At 44.8% G+C, this 22,022-nt stretch overlaps 1 protein-coding gene across 2 annotated transcripts in view; it reads right to left on the bottom strand.

Annotated features, from left to right (window-relative positions):
• Positions 1 to 22,022, bottom strand: part of SLC9A7 (solute carrier family 9 member A7) — a 167,024-nt gene that overhangs the window by 66,640 nt on the left and 78,362 nt on the right. For both annotated transcript variants that reach the window (XM_008272522.4, XM_008272523.4), the window contains exons 2-5: positions 17,920 to 18,119; positions 12,516 to 12,593; positions 5,399 to 5,475; positions 3,231 to 3,343 (exon numbers count right to left, since the gene is read on the bottom strand). In XM_008272522.4, coding sequence (XP_008270744.2) covers positions 3,231 to 3,343; positions 5,399 to 5,475; positions 12,516 to 12,593; positions 17,920 to 18,119 — 468 coding nt within the window. The remainder of the gene's footprint in view (positions 1 to 3,230; positions 3,344 to 5,398; positions 5,476 to 12,515; positions 12,594 to 17,919; positions 18,120 to 22,022) is intronic.

Genomic DNA, 22,022 nt, shown 5'->3' on the forward strand with positions numbered 1-22,022 from the left:
AAATAAAAGTGGTGAGACATGGTAATGCCTTCTGTTATTTTCTAACCATAGCATTGACACATTAAAGGCAAGTAAACAATTATAAAGATAATCTGGAAAAGTAAGCCTTTCTATCTAATTAAGTGAAGCAACACTAATAGCTCAGAAGACAATCACAACAATCTTTATGTTACACTAACCTCCCTTTGCTTGAAGTCCTAGCAAGAAGTTATACACGGACATCACTAGCAATGTATTTTCAGACGAAATACCTTTCTTAGACTTGTGAAGAATTTATTTCCCAATAGACACACTTCTGGAGGTAGTCACAGATGGTGCAATATTAAAATAATAAAGCTACCCTTCACAGTGCCCTTTGGAAGCATGCTTGGGTTAAGTGATGACCTGTTATTGCATTCTTAAAAATCAGGAGAACAGCAGAGAAATCTCTGCCTGAGTCACAGGTGGATAGAGAGCAACACAGCAGATGCTAGACTCAGTGCTGCCCATGTGTGATTTCATTTAATCATCCCAGGCAGGAGCCCTGGAAACAGGAAGCATTATTTCTGCTTTTATGACTGAGGAACCGAATGGGAGAGGACAAAGTGGGTCCTGAGCAGCAACTGGCAGGGCCACTCACCCCGAGGCCTGTGTTTTCACATCCTACCTTCTTTTCACAAACCAGGGTGCCTCAATCAGCCACATTTTCAATATTAATTCACTTAGGGTGTTTGTAAGAAAATGCAGGGTGTAAGAGAGGTCAGTGTGCTTTGGAATACTGGGATTCTTCAGAACCACGACAACTGTTTAGAGCTATGCTGTCCAGTGTGGTAGCCACTAGTCACACGTGGTTATTTAAATTGCAATATGGAGCTGGCATTTAGCCCTCGTGGTCAAACTTCCTTATCCCATATCAGAGTACCTGGGTTTGACTTCTGGCTCCAGCTTAATCCCAGAAGACCCTGGGAGGCAGTGGTGATGGCTCAAGTAACTGGGGTCCTGCTGTCCAAGTGGGAGACCTGGATCAAATTCCTGAGCTCCTGACTTCAGCCATGCCCAGTCTCAGCTGTTGCGGGCATTTGGATAGGGAACCAGTGGATAGGGGAGTGCTCAATGCTCTCACTTCTGTATACACTCTTTCTCTCCCTCTTTACCAATCCCCTCAAATAAAAACAATTTTAAATTCAAATTTAACATAAAGTAAAATTTAAAATTCAGTTCTTCAATTGTACTACCTGACTTTTCAAATGCTCAATAATGACATGTGGCTACTGGTTATGATAATGGACTGTGTAGATTACAGAACATACCTGCCTTCACAGAAATATCTCTGGGGTAACATTGATCTAGAGGGCCCCCAGAAGACATGGTCAAGGAAGAATTTTAGTATCTATAAAGTTATTACTGTCCAGAATGTTAATGGGCATTGTCTGCATTAAGATTTTTCTATACCCACTTTTAGGACAGGGCCAGCATTTCTCCATATTCTTTCCTTAAGATATATGATGATCTTGTCCTGGCATCCATGGGGCATTGGTTCCAGGATCCCCCCAAGGATATTAAAATCTGCAGATGCTCAAGTCGCTTATATGAGATAGCATAGCATTCACACAGAAGCTACACACATCTTCCCCTATACTTTATATCATGTCTAGATTACTTATAATACCTAATACAATGTAAATGCTATATATACAGTAATTATTTTTCAAAGATTTTATTTGAAAGGCAGAGAAAGTGAGTGTGTATGTGTGTATGTGAGAGAGAGAGGGAGAGAGGAAGAGAGGGAGAGAATATTCCATCTACTGGTTCACTCCCCAAATGGCTACAACAGCCAGAGCTGGGCCAGGATGAAGCCAGGAGCCTGGAGCTCCATCCAGATCTCCCATGTGACTGGCAGGGACCCGAGCACTTGGGTCACCTTCTACTGCCTGCCCAGGCACATTTGCAGGGAGCTGGATCCGAAGCAAAGCATCCGGGACCAAATATTCTGATATGGGATGCTGGCATCACAAGAAGCAGCCTAACCCACTGTACCACAATGCTGGCCCTGTACACAGTTAATATACTGTGTTGTTTAGGGAATAATATCAAGGGGAGAAATAGTCTGTACATGCTCAGTACAAATACGAATGTTTTTCTCAATATTTCCAATCTGCAGTTGGTTGAACCCAAGGAAGCAAAAGCTGCAGACATGAAGGGCTGGCCATACCCTCAATTGTTGGCACTGGAGAAAAGAATAGCTGTATCTGCTTTATGCAAACAGATTTCATTGTAAGTTCCAACACAGAGGAGAGCTTTTTGTTTTTGAGCTGTGAGGAAGGTGTGGCACGTAATAATTCCACTTTTAAGAACTGGTTCAACTAACACTTGAAAAAACAAGGTAAGAGATTTATGACTAAGAAACCACATCACAGTGTGCAATCATGCAAGAACGCAGCACAAAAGGTGATTACAAATTAAATTACACTCACTATAGGTACCCATGTGTTTCCACTAAGAAAAGGTATTATTTAAACTAAATTATATGTTTCCTAAAAGAGGGCAAAAGCACAACACTGAAAAAGAAAACAGTCTAATTGTAAAAATTATGACCGAATTAGTCATTTAAAATAAAAAGCAAAAGGAAATACCAGTGTAAACAACCCAAGGGCCTAGTGACAGATGAATGAATAAACAAAATGTAGTATAGACATACAATGGATTATTCTTCAGCCTGAAAAAGAAAGAAATTATGACATATGCTATAACACAAATGAAGTTTGAGAATGTCAAGCTAAATATGAAATAAGCCAGATACCCAAGGACAAATACCATGATTCTGCTTATTCAAGGGATCTTAGAGTAAGCAAGTTCATAGAAACAGAAAGTACAACGGTGGTTTCCAGGGGCTGAGAATAGGAAGGGGTTGTGTTCAATGAGTAGAGTTTCAATTTTGCAAGATGAAAAACATTTGGAGCTTGGTTGCACAGCAGTGTGAACAGACTTAACACTAATGAGTTATACATGCAGAAATGGCAAATTTTATGTTGTGCATTCTACCACCACCACCACAACAACAATAAAAGGGAAATGTATACCATTCTCAGAATGGCTGTCTACATCTATTCAACTCTCCTACCAGTCACTTCCTCTACCATTCCATGTTAATACTACAGTCTCCCTATTGCAACCAAAGTTAATGATTGCCCCAAATTCTCCAAGATCTCAGTAACAGAAAATCATAATGATTAAACCAAATATGGACATACCCGGGTCAGTAGCAGAGATAATTGCTCCAAAAAAGAGACAATCCGTGTAGTAAAATTTGTCTGAGAGCTGTCCCACAATCTTCATGAGCTTCACCACACCATACATGAGATTTCTATAAGAAGGCAAGGTAAACCTGTCAGGTGAAGATAACTCAAGCAGCCTAGCACACTGTACTTGGAAGGGAGATCTATGAAACCACCAGGCAGCTGCTATGGATGCACACTTCCCAGGAACACAGGCAAACAGGACCTCAGTACCAAGTAATGGTCTGTGGTTAAGGTCATCTTGTTGAAGCCCCTGAACTTTTTATTTTTAAAAGGCATGTTCACTAACAACGACAGCAGCAATGAAGTAAGGTGTTTAATTAGCAACAAGAAAAGGCATCTTAAGCAACTGGGTCAGAGAGAAATCCATACAATGTGCAATCAATTGCTGCAAAACTCCAAGGTTCTAAAACAGTATATTTAAAGTCATGGAAACGACTGGACTGGAAGCTGCAGAGGAAAAAAAAATGGGCTTATCACACAGATCCCAGTGATTGATCTATTACTGCCTCCTCTGTCAAAGATTATCTCAAAGAGGAAAGAGGCCAATCTCTCTAAACACAGGCATCTGGCCTCTCACTCTTCGCACGAGCCAGGTAGGCCCGCAGCACCCCTTCTTATGCTGTGCAGGATATGACGTGATCTAAGAAGGATCGAAGTTACATCGAAGTTACATCTTCAGCTTGGCTGGAGCACATTTCCTACAGCTTACACAGTGGGAGGAGTGGGGAGTATTAAAAGGCCTGGTGCACATATTACAAAAGTGTGGGGGCTGGCACTGCGGCATAGCAGGTAAAGCTGATGCCCACAGAGCCAACATCCCATATGGGCACCAGTTTGAGTTCTGGCTACTACACTTGCAATCCAGCTCCCTGCTAATGTGCCTGGGAGAGCAGCAGAGGACAGCCCAAGTGCTTGAGTCCCTGTACCCACATGGGAGACCCAGAAAAAGCTCCTGGCTCCAGGCTCCTGGCTTAGGCCTGGCCCAGCCCTGGCCATTGCAACCATTTGGGGAGTGAACCAGTGAGTGGAAGATCCTCTCTCTCTCTCTCTGCTTCTGCCTCTTTATAACTCTGCCTTTCAAATAAATAAATCTTTTTTTTTTTAAAGTGTGGTACATATGTGCATGTATGCCTGTGGTAGCAGCAGCTGTAGGGGTTAGGGGAGTGAAAACAGTCAGGGAACTGACTCATGGTAGCCTACAGCCAACCCTCTTAATAATGAGACTCTCTGTGGTGAGGACTGTGTCACTGCCTACCAATTTTTGAGGAGTACCAGTCAGATATTTTGTATAATGCCCTACAGTTCAGCTTTGCCTAATTTTTATCTCATGGGTCCATTGAGGTAATATGTTTTTGGGTGGAAGACAAGAGCAGTCAAGTATCCTTATCATACATCAAGGGTACACACTGTCATCACGGCTTATCACTGCTAATGTTAACCTTGATGTAGCTTAGCCCTTCCCACCCTGCTTTGCATATGGGCTGCACACAGTGACTTCTGAAGAGTAAAGTATGGAAAGGAAGAAAACAGTGGCTTTACACGTTTTTTTCTTGTGTCCCTCTGACATGACCCACATCCTTCTGTTTGTCTTCTGTGTACTTCCTTACTTTCGGGCACTAAGAGATGAGGGAGAGGGACAGGGACAGGGGCGGGGACAGGGAGAGATATTGAGATCTTCCATCTGTCAGTTCACTCCCCAATGTCCACAACGTTTGGCCTGGGCTGGACCTGGCCAAAGCCAGGAGCCAAGAGCTCAATCCAGGTCTCCCAGTTGGGTGGCAGATATCTAACTGCTTGAGCCAACACCTGCTGCCTCCAACAATGCACATTAGCAAGAAGCTGGAACTAGAAGCAGAACCCAGACTCCAACCCAGGCACCCTGACATGGAATGCAGGCATTAGTGTCTTAGTTAGCTACTACACCAAATGCCTGTTCCTAATGAACCTAAATTTTAATTTAACTATGCACATGCAACTAATAGCTATCATACTGGACAGTGTAACTGTCCATTCTAACTACCATCATGAAAAACATCAAAAATACTGACTCTGTGCATCCATGTGGATCTCATCCCTTTGGAAAGGATGCTGATTTGCTCATGTGACAAAGGTTCACTCACCCAATAATGAAGCAGGAAACAGCAGTCCCCAAGAAGGCATAGGCCAGAATAGACCCAAGATTTCTGAAAAAGTGCCTCTGAATAAAACAAAAGAACAGGAATTACATTGTGATTGTCTGACAGTGAATGCGAGAAACATATTAACATTCTCTGAAAAGTGAAACTACTTACTTCCTCCATTACATCAAGAGAGAACTGAAATCACTCCTGAATAAGGCCACTTAGCCTAAAACGTCATGGTTTTAAAATATCCTCTGCACTTCCAATCACTGAGAAAATAAGCAAGGTATGACTAAGTTTTCAATAAAAACTACTCAGGCTGATTATATAAAATTACAGCAAGTGCGTGCGTGCGCATGTGTGTGTGTGTGTGTGTACACACGCATGCATGCACACAATGTGTACTAGGAGATGTAAATAGGCCAATCATTTTCTTTTTGATGCAAGGAAACAGGTTTATTCAAGTGGCCACCCAGGGGAAGGCAGTCACTTTAGTCCCAAATATGCTGTTCCCAATTTACAAAGTAGTAAGAGAATTTTTAAAGGAAAAGGGGGAGTTTGTCAAGCAGGTTTCCAGCATCAGTGCTCACTTCACTTAAAGCTGAGGTTTAGACCAATCATTTTTTAAAGGATCTGGTTTTTATTTATTTGAAAGGCGCAGCTACAGAGAGGAGAGAAGGAGGATGGAGGGGGGAGAGGGAGAGAAGGAAAGAGGGAAAGAGGGAGAGAGGGAGAGAGGGAGGGAGAGAGAGGGAGACAGGGAGACAGGGAGAGAATGAAAAATTCTTCCATCCACTGGCTTGCTCCCCAAATGGCCACAATGTCCAGGGCTGGGCCAGGCTGAAGCCAGGAGCCAGGAGCTTCATCTGGGTCTCCCACGTGGGTGCAGGGGCCCAAGCACTTGGGCCATATTCTGCTGCTTTCCCAGGTGCATTAGCAGGTAGCTGGATCGGAAGTCTAGAACAGGTGCTCATATGGGATGCAGGCATCACAGACAGAGTAGCTGTACCTGCTACACCATAACGCTGGCCTCAACCAATCATTTTAATTTATTTAATCCAAGTATGCTACTTCATGATTCAGCTAGTCACTTCCAGTTCTTTTTTTTTTCTTTTTTCTTTTTTTTTTTTTTTTGACAGGCAGAGTGGACAGTGAGAGAGAGAGAGAGAGAGAGAGAAAGGTCTTCCTTTTCCGTTGTTGGTTCACCCTCCAATGGCCACTGTGGCCAGCGCACTATGGCTGGCGCACTGCGCTGATCCGATGGCAGGAACCAGGTGCTTCTCCTGGTCTCCCATGCAAGTGCAGGGCCCAAGGATTTGGGCCATCCTCCACTGCACTCCCTGGCCACAGGCAGAGAGCTGGCCTGGAAGAGGAGCAACCGGGACAGAATCCGGCGCCCCAACCGGGACTAGAACCCAGGGTGCTGGTGCCGCAGGCAGAGGATTAGCCTATTGAGCCACAGCGCCAGCCCACTTCCAGTTCTGATGGTACCTTAGAAGATCATTTTAGATTTACAATGGAAACAAATCAAGTATGAAAATTGCTATCTAAGATGCTTTCTGCTTAATTCGGCTTCAGAAAACACAGTCCTAAATACCTGTTCTCAGGCCCTGAAGCATCTCCTTATATTCATCTGGATTCATCCTTGGAGCCTGGGCAAGAGGGACCATAGAGCTGGATGTGGAGAAATGAGTAGCAGGTAGTTCCTTCCATTCAAGGTAGACAAGTTTATATAGGACAAAACTCACACCAATATAAGATCTAGCAATAGCTCAGAAAGAGGCAAAAAAAAAAATCCTGCAATCCTCTTACTGCTTCTGCACACTCATTGGTTACCTTAAAATACACACACTGGCCAGCGCCGCAGCTCACTAGGCTAATCCTCCGCCTTGCAGCGCCGGCACACCGGGTTCTAGTCCTGGTCAGGGCGCCGGATTCTGTCCCGGTTGCCCCTCTTCCAGGCCAGCTCTCTGCTGTGGCCCGGGAGTGCAGTGGAGGATGGCCCAAGTGCTTGGGCCCTGCACCCCATGGGAGACCAGGAGAAGCACCTGGCTCCTGCCATCGGATCAGCACGGTGCGCCGGCCACAGCGCGCCGGCCGCGCCGGCCATTGGAGGGTGAACCAACGGCAAAGGAAGACTTTTCTCTCTGTCTCTCTCTCTCTCACTGTCCACTCTGCCTGTCAAAATAAATAAATAAATAAAATAAAATAAAATACACACACACTTACATCTTACAAGTTATTAGGCCTGTGGTATATTCTGAGGGGAAAACAGACAAAAATCCTTCAAACACCGTCGTCAAACATGGGTAAGGAATACTGTAGCTAAAAATTAAAAAAAAAGGTGGCAGAGCTCCAGCATGCCAACTGCCAACCAGGAAAGACAGGAAGCACCCAGCCTGCACCAGGCAATCACCAGAAGAATGACCAAAAAATGGCTGCAGGTGTCCTCTGGCCTGCATGGAAGACACTGGGTCTGAGGCCTGGGCCTCAGCCTTCCCCAGTGCTTGCCCCGAGTGAGGCCCTGAGGTGTCAAGGGATGCCTACTGCCCCTAAGCCAGCTGTGCAGAAGAGATTCCTTCAAGGGATTGCCATGCTGGCAGTCACCAAATGAGGGCGCTGTCTGTATGTATCATGGACACATTATGTTTGCCTCCTGAATCACTGTCCGTCTCTTTTTAATCTAATACATTTTTTTTTTTTTTGGACAGGCAGAGTGGACAGTGAGAGAGAGAGACAGAAAGGTCTTCCTTTTGCCGTTGGTTCACCCTCAAATGGCCGCTGCGGCCGGCACACTGCAGCCAGCTCACCGCGCCAATCTGAAGGCAGGAGCCAGGTGGTGCTCCTGGTCTCCCATGGGGGGCAGGACCCAAGCACTTGGGCCATCCTCCACTGCACTCCTGGGCCACAGCAGAGAGCTGGCCTGGAAGAGGGGCAACCGGGACAGAATCCGGCGCCCCGGCCGGGACTAGAACCCGGTGTGCCGGCGCCGCAAGGCGGAGGATTAGCCTATTGAGCCACGGCGCCGGCCTTAATCTAATACATTTATACACCAATTCTTTTTCAAAAATCAGACTTGAAAAAAGCCAACAATTGTGAACCCACCGAAAGCTCCACCACAAACTGAGGTCAGGGAGTGCTAGTTCACGGCATGAGACCAATGACAAGCATGTGAAATATCCAGAAATAAATTTCCCTCCCAGATGTGCCCTGCTGCTCAGCTCTCTTTGGGAGTGATAATCCCCTGGTGAGTTTGAATATGCATCAGATAGATTCATGTTCATGGCATTAGCCGAAGTAAAAAATCAGGAATATAATCTGCCACCAAAATCACATTCATAATATATTCTAAAATCACACACACAGACACACACACAATTACTCATCCTGAATTCACATCTGCTGATGTGAACTGAAATGTTCTTGAACCTTGAAGAGATCTATTCCTTATTTGTGTATCACACCTTGTACTTAAATGTATACTTACTTCATAGTTCACAAAGTACTCTCCCACATGTTAGCCCACCCAATTCTCACAACCACCCCATCAGGAAAGTGTTATCTGGACCATCTTGTATAAGAGAAACCGAAGGCTCAGAGAGACGACATGAGCTGCCTAAAGTCAGTCACATGTCCACTAAACCGCAGCCCCAGAACTAACTGCACAGCCAGTTTCCTTACCCCAGCGCACTGCACTCTCACTACATAAGCTACCCTGCTACGGAACTCCTCCATTCCCACCACTTCCCTCTGGGGAATGAAGGGCAGGAGGTACTGAGTGAAATCCTAGATCTTTAGTCCCATATGCTTAGCTGGCTACAATATAGCCACAACTGACTCAGTCCTCTCTACTTTTCTCCCTCAGAGAACAGTAAGAAGAGACAAAAGGAGATGATGCCAGGCTGTGGAAAGCCCTTCAGGGATCTACGCCTGGAGGAGTTAAGACACCTGTGTCCTACATCAGAGGGCTCAGGTTTGAGTTCCACCCCTGACTCCTGACCCCAGCTTCCTGCCAATGTAGACCCGCTGAGGAGTGCTGATGGCACAATTGGGTTCCCACCACCTACATGGGAGACTTGGATTGAGTTTCTGGTTCTGGGCTTTGGTCCCAGCCAGCCCTGGCCATTAGAGATATCCAGGGAGTAAACCAGTAGATAAGAATACTCTCTTCCCCTCTCTCTTCCTTTCTCCTCTCTCTCTCTCTCTCTCCCTCTCCCTCTCTCCATCCAAAATCTTAATTCCTAGCTATACCATTCTAAGTCTTACATTCTTACTTCTTGGTTTTGAAAATCCTATATTCTCCCCTTTACCAACAAGTTTTTTTTTTTTAACAGGCAGAGTTAGACAGTGAGAGAGAGAGACAGAGAGAAAGGTCTTCCTTCCATTGGTTCACTCCCCTAACAGCCACTATGACCGGCGCTGCGCCGATCCGAAGCCAGGAGCCAGGTGCCTGTTCCTGGTCTCCCATGCAGGTGCAAGGGCCCAAGCACTTGGGCCATCCTCCACTGCCCTCCTGGGCCACAGCAGAGAGCTAGACTGAAAGAGGAGCAACCAGGACAGAACCTGGAACCCCAACCAGGACTAGAACCCGGGGTACCGGCGCTGCAGGTGGAGGATTAGCCAAGTAAGCCATGGCGCTGGCCCCAACAAGTTTTAACATGTTGAGTGAGGGACTGAGTGAGCGAGCCCAAAATGAAGGGTTCAGGAGGTGAGTTCTTTCCTTTTCAGAGTCCTATTAGCAAGCCACGAGCATGAGTAATCGCACAAAAATCCAAGTTATAAAAAAGGCCCAAGCTGGCGCCCCGGCTCAATAGGCTAACCCTCTGCCTTGCGGCGCCGGCACACCGGGTTCTAGTCCCGGTCGGGGCGCCGGATTCTGTACCGGTTGCCCCTCTTCCAGGCCAGCTCTCTGCTGTGGCCAGGGAGTGCAGTGGAGGATGGCCCAAGTGCTTGGGCCCTGCACCCCATGGGAGACCAGGAGAAGCACCTGGCTCCTGCCTTCCGATCAGCGCGGTGCACCAGCCACAGCGCGCAGGCTGCGGCGGCCATTTGAGGGTGAACCAACGGCAAAAGGAAGACCTTTCTCTCTGTCTCTCTCTCTGTCCACTCTGCCTGTCAAAAAAAAAAAAAAAAAAAAGGCCCAGCCATCAAAGAAGGATGTGCTTTTCTCTGAAGGGAGGAGAGAACTTCCACTTTGATTATGGCCCTGTCTAATTACTGATGGAGTTTGTGGATTCAAAAGGCTTCCATAGCCTAGGCAGCTCATGACAAGAGCCTCGGGGGATCACTGACGTCATACATAAGAGCGTCAATTGTTAAATCAACAACAGGAGTCACCGTGTACTTGCTCCCCACGTTGGACCTCTGTCCTTAATGAGCTGTACTATGAGAATTAACTAATCTTCAAACAGTACTTTATATTTTGTGTGTCTGTGTGGGTACAAACTGTTGAAATCTTTGCTTAGTATAGAGTTGATCTTCTGCATATAAAGATAAAATGATTCTTGATGAAGAATGGGATGGGAGAGAGAGTAGGAGGTGGGATGGTTTAGGAGTGGGAGGGAGGGTATGGGAGGAAGAACTGCTATATTCCAAAAGCTCTACCTATGAAATCTATGTTTATTAAACAAAAGCTTTCAAAAAAAAAAAAAAAACCAGGTCTGCATACAGGTATTTGTGTATTAGTCAGAGTGTCTGAATATAGCTATCTACAGACCATCATTTAAGTGGAGGAAATGTTTATTAAACATTTAATTGACAACAGGCTTAATCAGAGATAGCAATCATCAGAATCAACTATTTAAGTGCCTCTGTGAATAATATTTTAAAAGGAAATAGTCTAAACTAATAGATGATAACCTGAAAGGTTAGCATTTCCAAAATCACTTAAATTGGGAACCGGCAGAGCTTGTTATTTGCTTTTCTTTGGAGAAAATAAGGCTGACAAAGGGGAGGTTATTAAAAAAAACTAAGTTGTTCATCAACCATTAGAGTGGCTTTCACAACCCACGATTTGGTTTCATTTTAAAACAGCTATGATTATACATTAAGAATAGCTATTTAAAATACTGAATTCTTCATCATCCATGGGCCCTGAAGATCCCAAGTTCTCCCTTTAAGTGAAGACTAGCATTATTTACACCCATAATAACCATCTATGTATCACATGTCAATAAATGACACACAGATTCAGATGAATTTGGCAACCTCCCAACTAAGTTAGGAAAACGAGTTTTTCTTCTTTTGTATAGAAAACTTGCTCCTAGAAGCAACAGAGTACAAAGGAACACCACTTGGCCCTGAAGTCAGAGAGGGCATACCCTTGATTCAGTAGCATACCACTGTATAACCTCACACGCACCATGAATCATTCTGAGGTTAGTTTCCTCATCAGTAAAATGCAGGACACTCCACATGTGAGTGCACAGATGTGGCAGGCTGATGTGCAGAAACACACAGCCTTCTGCTTTTCAAGCACCCATGGTGGAGAGGGGATTTATGTCCAATTCCTCTCCCCCATTCCCTGCACCCTGAAGGTGGTACAGTAAGACATCAAGGGGTCACTTGATCTCTGGAAGGGAAAACAGACTTGACCCTTACTTGTAGTCTTGACGCCCTTGGGTAAGATGGGGGATCTGTTCTGGCTCCTCTAGCCTCTACTCTGAGCAGAAGAGGTAACCTTGGCAGGTCCAGATTCCTAGGCTCTCCCCATTTCAGCCTCCTTCACTGTGACCATGACTGAGTGACAAGGGGACTCAGGGGCATCTGTCTTCAATCTATGAGGTCAGGCTGTAAGCAGCACCATTATTAAGGTTTTCGTGTGAACGGAATTTTTCATTTCTCTGAGATCAATCTTTAGGCAGGACGTTTCTAGGTCTTGCAGCAATTTCAACTTGTTTTCCAGAGTCTCTGTACCATTTAATGTTCCCACTGGTAATGTATGAGAGCCTCAGATTTTACAACAGAAATGAGTCACTGGTAATGAGTCAACTGAAGTCTCTGAGTGGGTGCAGAACATGGTAATAAGCAATCTGGGAGAAGAGAAAAACTAAATTATGCAGGTAAATTAGCACAGAGAGTCACACGCTTTAAGAAATTGGTGGTAAAAACGTCTTACCTTCTTGAGACTGTACCCAGCATGGAAAATAATTGGAGGCAGCAAAATGTTGAAGAATACCTCTGGATCAAATGTCACCTAAAATTTTAAAAAGAAAAAAAAATCCAGTTTTAATATCAACTGGTGTTACAGTATTTGTTTACCATTTGAAGTCACTGACTAAAGTTTGAATATTTAGAGTAAATAACATAAATGTGAAAAATCATGAACTCATTCCAGAAGAGCAGCCACAACTCTCCTGTGGACTGGAATGTTCTCCTCACAGCACTTCTGGCTCATAACAAAACTATCTTGGTGTGCCGTTTCAATACATATTAAGAAATAGCCATTCAGTGCAATTTTTCAGAACTCACAGGAAGCTTCTGGCCAATGTTTTTCAACAAGAAATAAAAACATCTTGATTTTTATCACATCGTTATAAGTGTTCAACTGCAGTAATAGATGCTCTCCTGGTTCTTTATTAACGTTCTGGATCCTCTCACAGAATCCTTTATAGACATAATTCTATTAAATTTAAGTCTCTTTTCAGGGACTAGTCTTCTGTATTACGTGAGTGGCCTAGATCAAAGTCACAAACTCAGTGACTCTGAAGAGACTGAAATTACCTGTAGGTTTGATACATGAAAAGCAGTCTGAAGCTTTTCTTAAGATTTATTTATTTATTTGAAAGGCAGAGTGACAGATAGAGGGAGATGGGGGAAGGGGAGCTTTCATCTACTGGTTCATTCCCCAAACGGGGACAACCAAAGCCAGGAGCCTGGAACTCCATATGGGTCTCCCACAGGGGTGGCACAGACCCAAGTACTTGGGCCATCATCTGTTGCCTTCCCAGGCACCTTATCAGGTAGCTGGATTGGAAGAGAAACAGTCAGGGGCCGGCGCCGCGGCTCACTAGGCTAATCCTCCGCCTAGCGGCGCCGGCACACCGGGTTCTAGTCCCGGTCGGGGCGCTGGATTCTGTCCCGGTTGCCCCTCTTCCAGGCCAGCCCTCTGCTGTGGCCAGGGAGTGCAGTGGAGGATGGCCCAGGTGCTTGGGCCCTGCACCCCATGGGAGACCAGGAAAAGCACCTGGCTCCTGGCTCCTGCCATCGGATCAGCGCGGTGCGCCGGCCGCAGCGCGCCAGCCGCGGCGGCCATTGGAGGGTGAACCAACGGCAAAGGAAGACCTTTCTCTCTGTCTCTCTCTCTCACTGTCCACTCTGCCTGTCAAAAAAAAAAAAAAAAAAAAAGGAAGAGAAACAGTCAGAATTCCAACCAGCACTCTGATATGGGATGCCAACATTGCAAGCGGTGACTTAACCTGCTGTGCCATAACACCAGCCCCAGTCTCAAACTTTTAAACAGAAAAGTCTTATAATACCCAGAAAAGAATGAAGCATTCTACAAACACGTTAACCTTTTTGAAGAATTGTGTCATGTCAGTAGATTCATTGGTCTTTATTTCAATTGTTTTAAATCTTTGTTCTAATGATTAAAAACTTAGCCTTTTCTTTAGAAATTGGGGATTGTTAATCAGCCTAATGAAAAGCAGATTTGTTCCATAAGGCTGTGCTTTATTCTATGTCTTTGCTAAGATGAGACTGATGTGCAAAGCAGGGAAGGTCAAAGTGAGAAGGAGCCTTGGACAATGCCTACCCAACATGAGGAAACAGGCCAAAGATGGTAGGACTTGCGGCAACTCACCAAGCCCAGTCATGTATAAAGCAGCAGAAGGGTTTTCTCACATCCAGTCCCATGTTCCTCCTGTCAACCAAGGCCTTCTTCCCTCCTCAAGAAGCAGCAGCAATTCGGGACATGCTCAAGCTGACTTACCTCAAACAGTAGAGTTAGAAACATACCAGGGGATTCGAATTCAATCCCATCGAGGTGGCATGTACCAATGCCATCTCACTAGTCCCAGTGATCAATTTCTGTTCACAATTGACCGTAATGATAGGACTAAGAACCAAAGGGATCACATAAACAAGAATAGTGTCTGCAAATACTAGCTGATAGAATCAAAAAGGGAGAGAATGATCCAACATGGGAAGTGAGATACATAGCAGACCCATAAAATGGCAAATGTCCTAACAGCACTCTGGCCTCAGAATCAGCCCTTAAGGCATGCAGATCCGGCTGAAATGCCCATGAGAGTATTTCAGGCATGGAAAGCCAAGACACTCTGGGGGAAAAAAAAAACCTAAATGAAAGATCTCCACGAGTGAGATCCCAGTGGAAAGAATGGGTCATCAAAGAAGGAGGTACCTTTCTCTGAAGGGAGGAGAGAACTTCCACTTTGACCATGGCCTTGTCTAAAAGTTATCAGAGTCAGTGAACTCAGGGGGCTTCCATAGCCTTGGCAGCTCATGACAAGAGCCTAGGGTGATTACTGATGCCATAAACAAGAGTGTCAATTTGTTAAGTCAACAACAGGAGTCACTGTGCACTTACTCCTCATGTAGGATCTTTGTCCTTAATGTGCTGTACATTGAGATTTAATGCTATAACTAGTACTCAAACAGTATTTTTCACTTTATGTTTCTGTGTGGGAGCAAACTGTTGAAATCTTTACTTAATATATGCTAAACTGATCTTCTGTATATAAAGAGAATTGAAAATGAATCTTGATGTGAATGGAAGGGGAGAGGGAGTGGGAAAGGGGAGGGTTGTGGATGGGAGGGACGTTATGGGGGGAAGCCATTGTAATCCATAAGCTGTACTTTGGAAATTTATATTCATTAAATAAAAGTTAATAATTTGGGACATGCTCAAGCTGACTTGCCCCAAATGGTAGAGTTAGAAACATACCAGGGGATTCCAATTCAATCCCATCAAGGTGGCATGTACCAATGCCATCTCACTATTCCAAGTGATCAATTTCAGTTCACAATTGCTCATAATGAAAGGACTAAGAGTCAAAGGGAGCACATAAACAAGTCTAGTACCTGCTAACACTAACCGATAGAATAAATAAAGGGGAGAGTGATCCAACATGGGAAGTGAGATACTCAGCAGACTCATAGAATGGCAGATGTCCTAAATAGCACTCTGGCCTCAGAATCAGCCCTAAAGGCATTCGGATCTGGCTGAAAAGCCCATGAGAGTATTTCAGGCATGGAAAGCCAAGACACTCTGGCAAAAAGATCTCTGTGAGTGAGATCCCAGTGGAAAGAACAGGTCTTCAAAGAAGGAGGTACCTTTCTCTGAAGGGAGGAGAGAACCTCCACTTTGACTATGACCTTGTCTAAACAAGATAAGAGTCGGAGAACTCAGAGGGCTTCCATAGCCTTGGAAACTCATGACTGGAGCATAGGGAGATTACTGATGCCATAGACAGGAGTGTCAATTGGTAAAGTCAACAACAGGAGTCACTGTGCACTTACTCCTCATGTAGGATCTCTGTCCTTAATGTGCTGTACATTGAGATTTAATGCTATAACAAGTACTCAAACAATATATTTCACTTTGTGTTTCTATGGGGGTGCAAACTGTTGAAATCTTTACTTAATGCATACTAAACTGATCCTCTGTAAAAAAAAAAAAAAAAAGAAATTATCAATTCCCAACTTGACTCTCACTGGGATTAAACATGACAATAGGTCTGATCTGATTTCATCATCATTTAAAAAATCATCTATTATTTTTCACTTTATGTTTCTGTGTGGGAGCAAACTGTTGAAATCCTTACTTAATGTATACTAAGCTGATCTTCTGTATATTAAGATAATTGAAAATGAATCTTGATGTGAATGGAAGGGGAGAGGGAGTGGGAAAGGGGAGGGTTGTGGGTGGGAGGGACGGTATTGGGGGGAAGCCATTGTAATCCATAAGTCGTACTTTGGAAATTTATATTCATTAAATAAAAGTTAAAAAAATGAAAAAAAAAGCAGCAGCAGCAATCTCAGCCTGGTTTATTCGCTCATCTTTCTTTGCCTTGTGTGGCAACATTTTAAGCAGTAGGGTTTTGAATAGTTTTTGTAAGGATAAAGAGAGCAATAGCCAGCCTCACCTTCTATTACAATCTAAAAGATGGCAATCGGTTGGTATGGTCTCCCACGTGTCCCCTTTCCTATGCAGCAAGAAGAAAACAAGCTGCCATTTCAAGAGCTATTAGCATGGTTTTCCACTGGGTAGCTCTCCTCAGTTGCATGTAATTTCACAATGCTTATGGAAATGCCACGTGAGAGCAAACGGCACACTAGTACTACCATTAGGGAAACAGAGATTGGTCATGTTTAATGCTCTAGGTTGAGAACAATTTTTTTTTAAAGATTAGGGGAGGATCTGAAAACAGTATTTTTTTTTTTGGAGTATACTCTGTAACCTGCCTTCATACACATTAGCCTTGTTCTTTATTAAAAGGAGTTCCCCACAAGCTGGATCTCCTAGACCACTACACAAAAGACTTCCTGCTGAGAAGCCCTGGGCCTACAAGGTAATAGAATGCATGTTAGTTACTACAGACCTCTTGCTTATCCTGGAAATCACCTGCATGACGACATACATAACCCTTCTTTCCATGGGGTAGTTTTGATATCAAAACAATATCAAGTGAGAAAACAATGCTCAGACTCAAATTTCTTTTCTATACATTTGTTGTTTACTTATTTTTATTTTAAGAGTTGGGGTGGGGGGAGAAAGTAAGCACTTCCATCTGCTGGTTTACTCCCCAAATGTCTGCAACAGCCAGAGCCGGGCCAGGCTGCAGCCTGAAGCCAGGCACTCCATCCAGGTCTCCCATGTGGATGGCAGGAACCCAAGTACTTGAGCCATCGTCACCTGCTGCCTCCCAAGGTGCACATTAGCAGGGAGATGGAATCAGAAGCAGAGCTGGGACTTAAACCCAGGCACTCTGATATGCATGTAGGCATTCCAAACATTATCTTAACTAACCACTGTACCAAATATCCACCCCAGACTCAAAATTCCAACAAGACATTCTTCTTCCCCTGAATGTTCATTTAGCCATTAGCATAAATTATCAATGAGAGTAAGTTCTCAAATATTTATAGAACATGGAGAACAAAGAATTACATTCTTTGTATTGAATAAATAGGCTAACGGTAAAATCAATCTTACGTTAAGAAAGAAACAATCTCATCCTTAAACCATAGTGAGGGCCAGGGACATGGTAATAGGGAAATGATAGTTGAAGAAACAAGCTGAGCAGTGATTACAAACCCATTGTACAGGCAGGGTCCTCCCTCAGCTACAGATCCTAACAAGCCCACGAAGGTCACAAAGCTGAAGGCTCAAGTTAAGGGCTGGCTCCCTCTCACCATCATGGCCCCAAAGCTTCCAAACAAAATGGCGAGCCAGGAATGTCACTGCTACTCCAGGCGTTTGGAAAGGTTTATCTGCACAACGTCAAGGCAAAGTCAGGGAATCACCAACCATGGCATGGACAGTCGCGTCCCCAGCTCACCTTCCGCAGCATGTCATTCTGCTCCACACTGTTGATCTTGCCAGGGCTGATTTCTCCTTTCAGGGTGTATTCAAAGAACTTCCCGCTGACGTTCACTAACAAGGTGCTGAAGGCCCTGTCTTCCTGAGTGCAGCTCAGGGACTTGTCACGGCCACTGGTGGCAGGGGTGCCGTATCTCAGGATCACCCCAACAATGAGGCCTGAAACAAAGTGAAGGGGGAAAAATGATCAGAAGTGAGGAAGGATACAGAAAATGTGGGAATAATGGCACAGTCGATTTTGAGCAACTAGGAAATGCGGATGAAACCTTCACAACTGGGTTTTAGGGTGTGTATTTCGGGAATGACTGCATTGTCCTTCAGAAAGCGTTTTGCTCCAACTATTCTGGCCTGATTTAAGTGCCTTAGCCAGCAAGAGGACAGGGTGGGGCAGTACCTCTGATAACCATTATGGCACACTGAGAACTTTAAAAACCTGTGTCCCATTTCTCAGACTTTTGGTGCAGGAAGATGGGACGAGAAGCAGTGACTTTTTTTTTCTGCCCAGCACAGCACAGGGCAGAACTGCTGAGCTCTGATTCCCCTCCAGCAGCATCCCTCTGCCAGTCCCACTGCCATCTGCCAGCTGCCAGCAAGGACCAGGCTGCTGGAATTTCTAGTTGCTATAAATGAAATTTGCTTTGCCACACATCAGAGGAAGGGATGGGAGGGGAATGCTTTGCTTAGGTCATTTCAACCTCTGAGTATCATGGAGAAAGTAATTACACCCTTTGGGAAGCTAAACACTGCAATGTAAATTTCAGCAGTCATGATTCAGGGCACGGAGAGCTGGTTTCTTGGGGGCTGTGACTATGCTCCGGCGAGGATAATCAGCTGGAAGTCTCTGAGTCTCATTCCCTTCTTAGTAGAGCTTGCCCATTAGGGAAAAAGAAAAAAACAGTGAAATCGTGTATAAGCATTCAATTCCGTGAATGAGGAAGGAGTGTTGTTCCCCAGGTGCAGGACATGAGTCAAATGTACCCAAGTAAAAGTGACTGAAACGTGGAAAAAACCCACACATGACCTACCCGCCACTTTTTACAATTCTCTCTTAGGAGGAAAATGCCAGACTTCTCTCTAAACTCAGTTCTTTGGTGGCAATATTTAAAAATGCAGAATGGCAGCATGCACGCCCATCTCATTTGCCATTAATGGAGAAAGTTATATGAGAAAAAGAACGTTGACTATATTCTATAAAAGTACTTTGAAACATTCATGAAAAGCAGAACACAGAAATGTATATGAGTGAAGTTGACATCTTGAGATTTGATTCCTGTTATAGCCCTGGACTATACTCCTGAGGAACAGTGCTCTTTCTACTTGCTGAATTCCTTATTTAGTGGAGGATTAAGCCTGTGATTATAAAGTAAATTGAAAAGTATGTTACTGAAAAAATCATAAGAAAAAAAAGGGGGGACGGTGGGAAGTATCACTATGCTTAAAATTGTATATATGAGGAGCCGGCGCTGTAGCACAGCGGGTAACACCCTGACCTGAAGCGCAGCATCTCATATGGGCGCCGGTTCTAGTCTTGGCTGCTCCTCTTCCAATCCAGCTCTCTGCTATGGCATTGGATAGCAGTGGAAGATGGCCCAAGTCCTTGGGCCCCTGCACCTGCGTGGGAGACCCAGAAGAAGCTCCTGGCTCCTGGCTTTGGACTGGCACAGCTTCAGCCATTGCAGCCAATTAGGGAGTGAACCAGTGGTTGGAAGACCTCTCTCTCTCTGCCTCTGCTTCTCCTCTCTCTGTGTAGCTCTTTCAAATAAATAAATAAATCTAAAAAAAACTGTATATATGAAATGCATGAAATCTGTTCTGTTTACATACATCTTTTAAAAAATAAAATAAAATAATAAAAGTAGGATTAAAAGATAACTTCATTGGGTACAAAATTTAGTTGAATTCTATGCATAGTACTTTTTTTTCTTTTTTGACAGGCAGAGTTAGACAGTGAGAGAGAGAGACAGAGAGAAAGGTCTTCCTTCCGTTGGTTCACCCCCCAAAATGGCCACTACGGCCAGTGTGCTGTGCCAATCCGAAGCAAGGAGCCAGGTGCTTCCTCCCGGTCTCCCATGCGGGTGCAGGGCCCAAGGACCTGGGCCATCTTCCACTGCCCTCCCAGGCCACAGCAGAGAGCTGGACTGGAAGAGGAGCAACCAGGACAGAATCCGGCGCCCCAACCGGGACTAGAACCCAGGGTGCCGGCACAGCGGGCAGAGGATTAGCCAAGTGAGCTGCGGCACCAGCCCTATACATAGTATTTTTTAAGGATTTATTTATTTATCTGAGAGGTAGAGTTACAAGAGGGGGACCAAGAGGGGGAGAGGGAGAGAGGGAGAAGGAGGGAAGGAGGGAGGGAGAGACAGAGACAGAGACAGAGAGAGGTATTCCATCAACTACTTCACTCCCCAAATGGCTGCAATGGCTGGAGTTGGGCTGATCCAAAGCCATGAACCAGGAGCTTCTTCTGGGTCTCCCACGTGGGTGCAGGGGCCCAGGGACTTGGACCATCCTCTGCTGCTTTCCCAGACCATAGCAGAGATCTGGATCAGATATATGTATAATGTATTTATAATGTATAAAATCTAGAAAAATGAAGTTCTTTAAGCTAAAGTGCATGTCTGTATTACATTATTACTATTGTTATTGTTACAAGTATTAACAAGTACTTGTAGTTTACTGACTTCTGTGAAAAATCTAGTTGTAAGGTTTTCTTATAAATTAAAAATGAGGTTCTTAATAAGTTCAGCCTGACCAGATATGAAACAATTTTAAAATTGTATATAAAAAAGCTTTTTATATTTTATTTCAATTTTGGATGAACATGAAACACCTGAACTTTTTTTAAAAAAAGATGTATTTATTTATCTGAAAGGGAGAGCTACAGAGTGAAAGAGGGTGAAACAGAGAGAGAGAGAGTCTTCCATCCTCTGGCTCACTCCCCAAATGGCCACAATGGCCGGAGATGGACTTGTCCGAAGCCAGGAGCCAGAAACTTCTTCCAGGTCTCCCATGTGGGTGGTCAGGTGGCAAAGGCCAAGGATTTGAGCCATCTTCCACTGCTTTCCCAGGCACACTAGCAGGGAGCCAGATCTGAAGTGGAGCAGCCGAGACTCAAACCGATGCCCATATAGGATGTCAGCATCACAGGCAGCAGCTTTACCTGTTACCCCATGGTGCTGGCCCCATAACTACATTTTATGGGGTACAGTGCAATTCTTTTTTAAAAGTTTTTTTTTATTTATTTGAAAGAGTTACACACAGAGAGAAGGAAAGGCAGAGGCAGAGGCAGAGAGAGAGAGAGAGAGAAAGGACTTCCATCTGCTGGTTCACTCCCCGGTCATCTGCAAGAGTTGGGGCTGCACTGATCTGAAGCCAGGAGCCAGGAGCTTCTTCTGGGTCTCCCACATGGGTGCAGGGGCCCAAGGACTTGGGCCATCTTCTACTGCTTCCCCAGGTCATAGCAGAGAGCTGGATTGGAAGTGGTGCAACTGGGACTTGAACCAGTGCCCATATGGGATGCTGGCACTGCAGGCAGCAGCCTTACCTGCTATGCCACAGCGCCAGCCCCTACAGTGCAATTTTATAACAGATGTACACATAAAGTAATCATAGCAGGCTATTAGCCCTTCTATTTCCTTTATCACAGATGGTACCAAGATGCAATCAAATGAACATAATGTCCTGATGTTCCACAGGACAGTAGGGTGCCTATAGTCTGTGATAAAAATCAGACATTTTGGAAGCTAGCATTGTGGTGCAGCAGGTTAAAGCCCTGGTCTGTAGCACCAGCACCCCATAAGGCCTTTGGTTTGAGTCCAGACTGCTCTACTTCCAATCCAGCTCTCTGTTATGGCCTGGAAAAGCAGCAGAGGATGGCCCAAGTGCTTGGGTCCCTGCACCCATGTGGGAGACCTGGAAGAAGTTCCCAGCTCCTGGGTTTGGATTGGCCCAGCTCCAGATGTTGTGGCCATTTGGGGAGTGAACCAATGGATGGAAGACCTGTGTGTGTGTGTGTGTGTCTCGTGAACCAGTGGATGGAAGACCTCTGTGTGTGTGTGTCCA

The sequence above is a fragment of the Oryctolagus cuniculus genome, chromosome X (assembly GCF_964237555.1).
Source record: "Oryctolagus cuniculus chromosome X, mOryCun1.1, whole genome shotgun sequence".
Lineage (NCBI taxonomy): Eukaryota > Metazoa > Chordata > Mammalia > Lagomorpha > Leporidae > Oryctolagus > Oryctolagus cuniculus.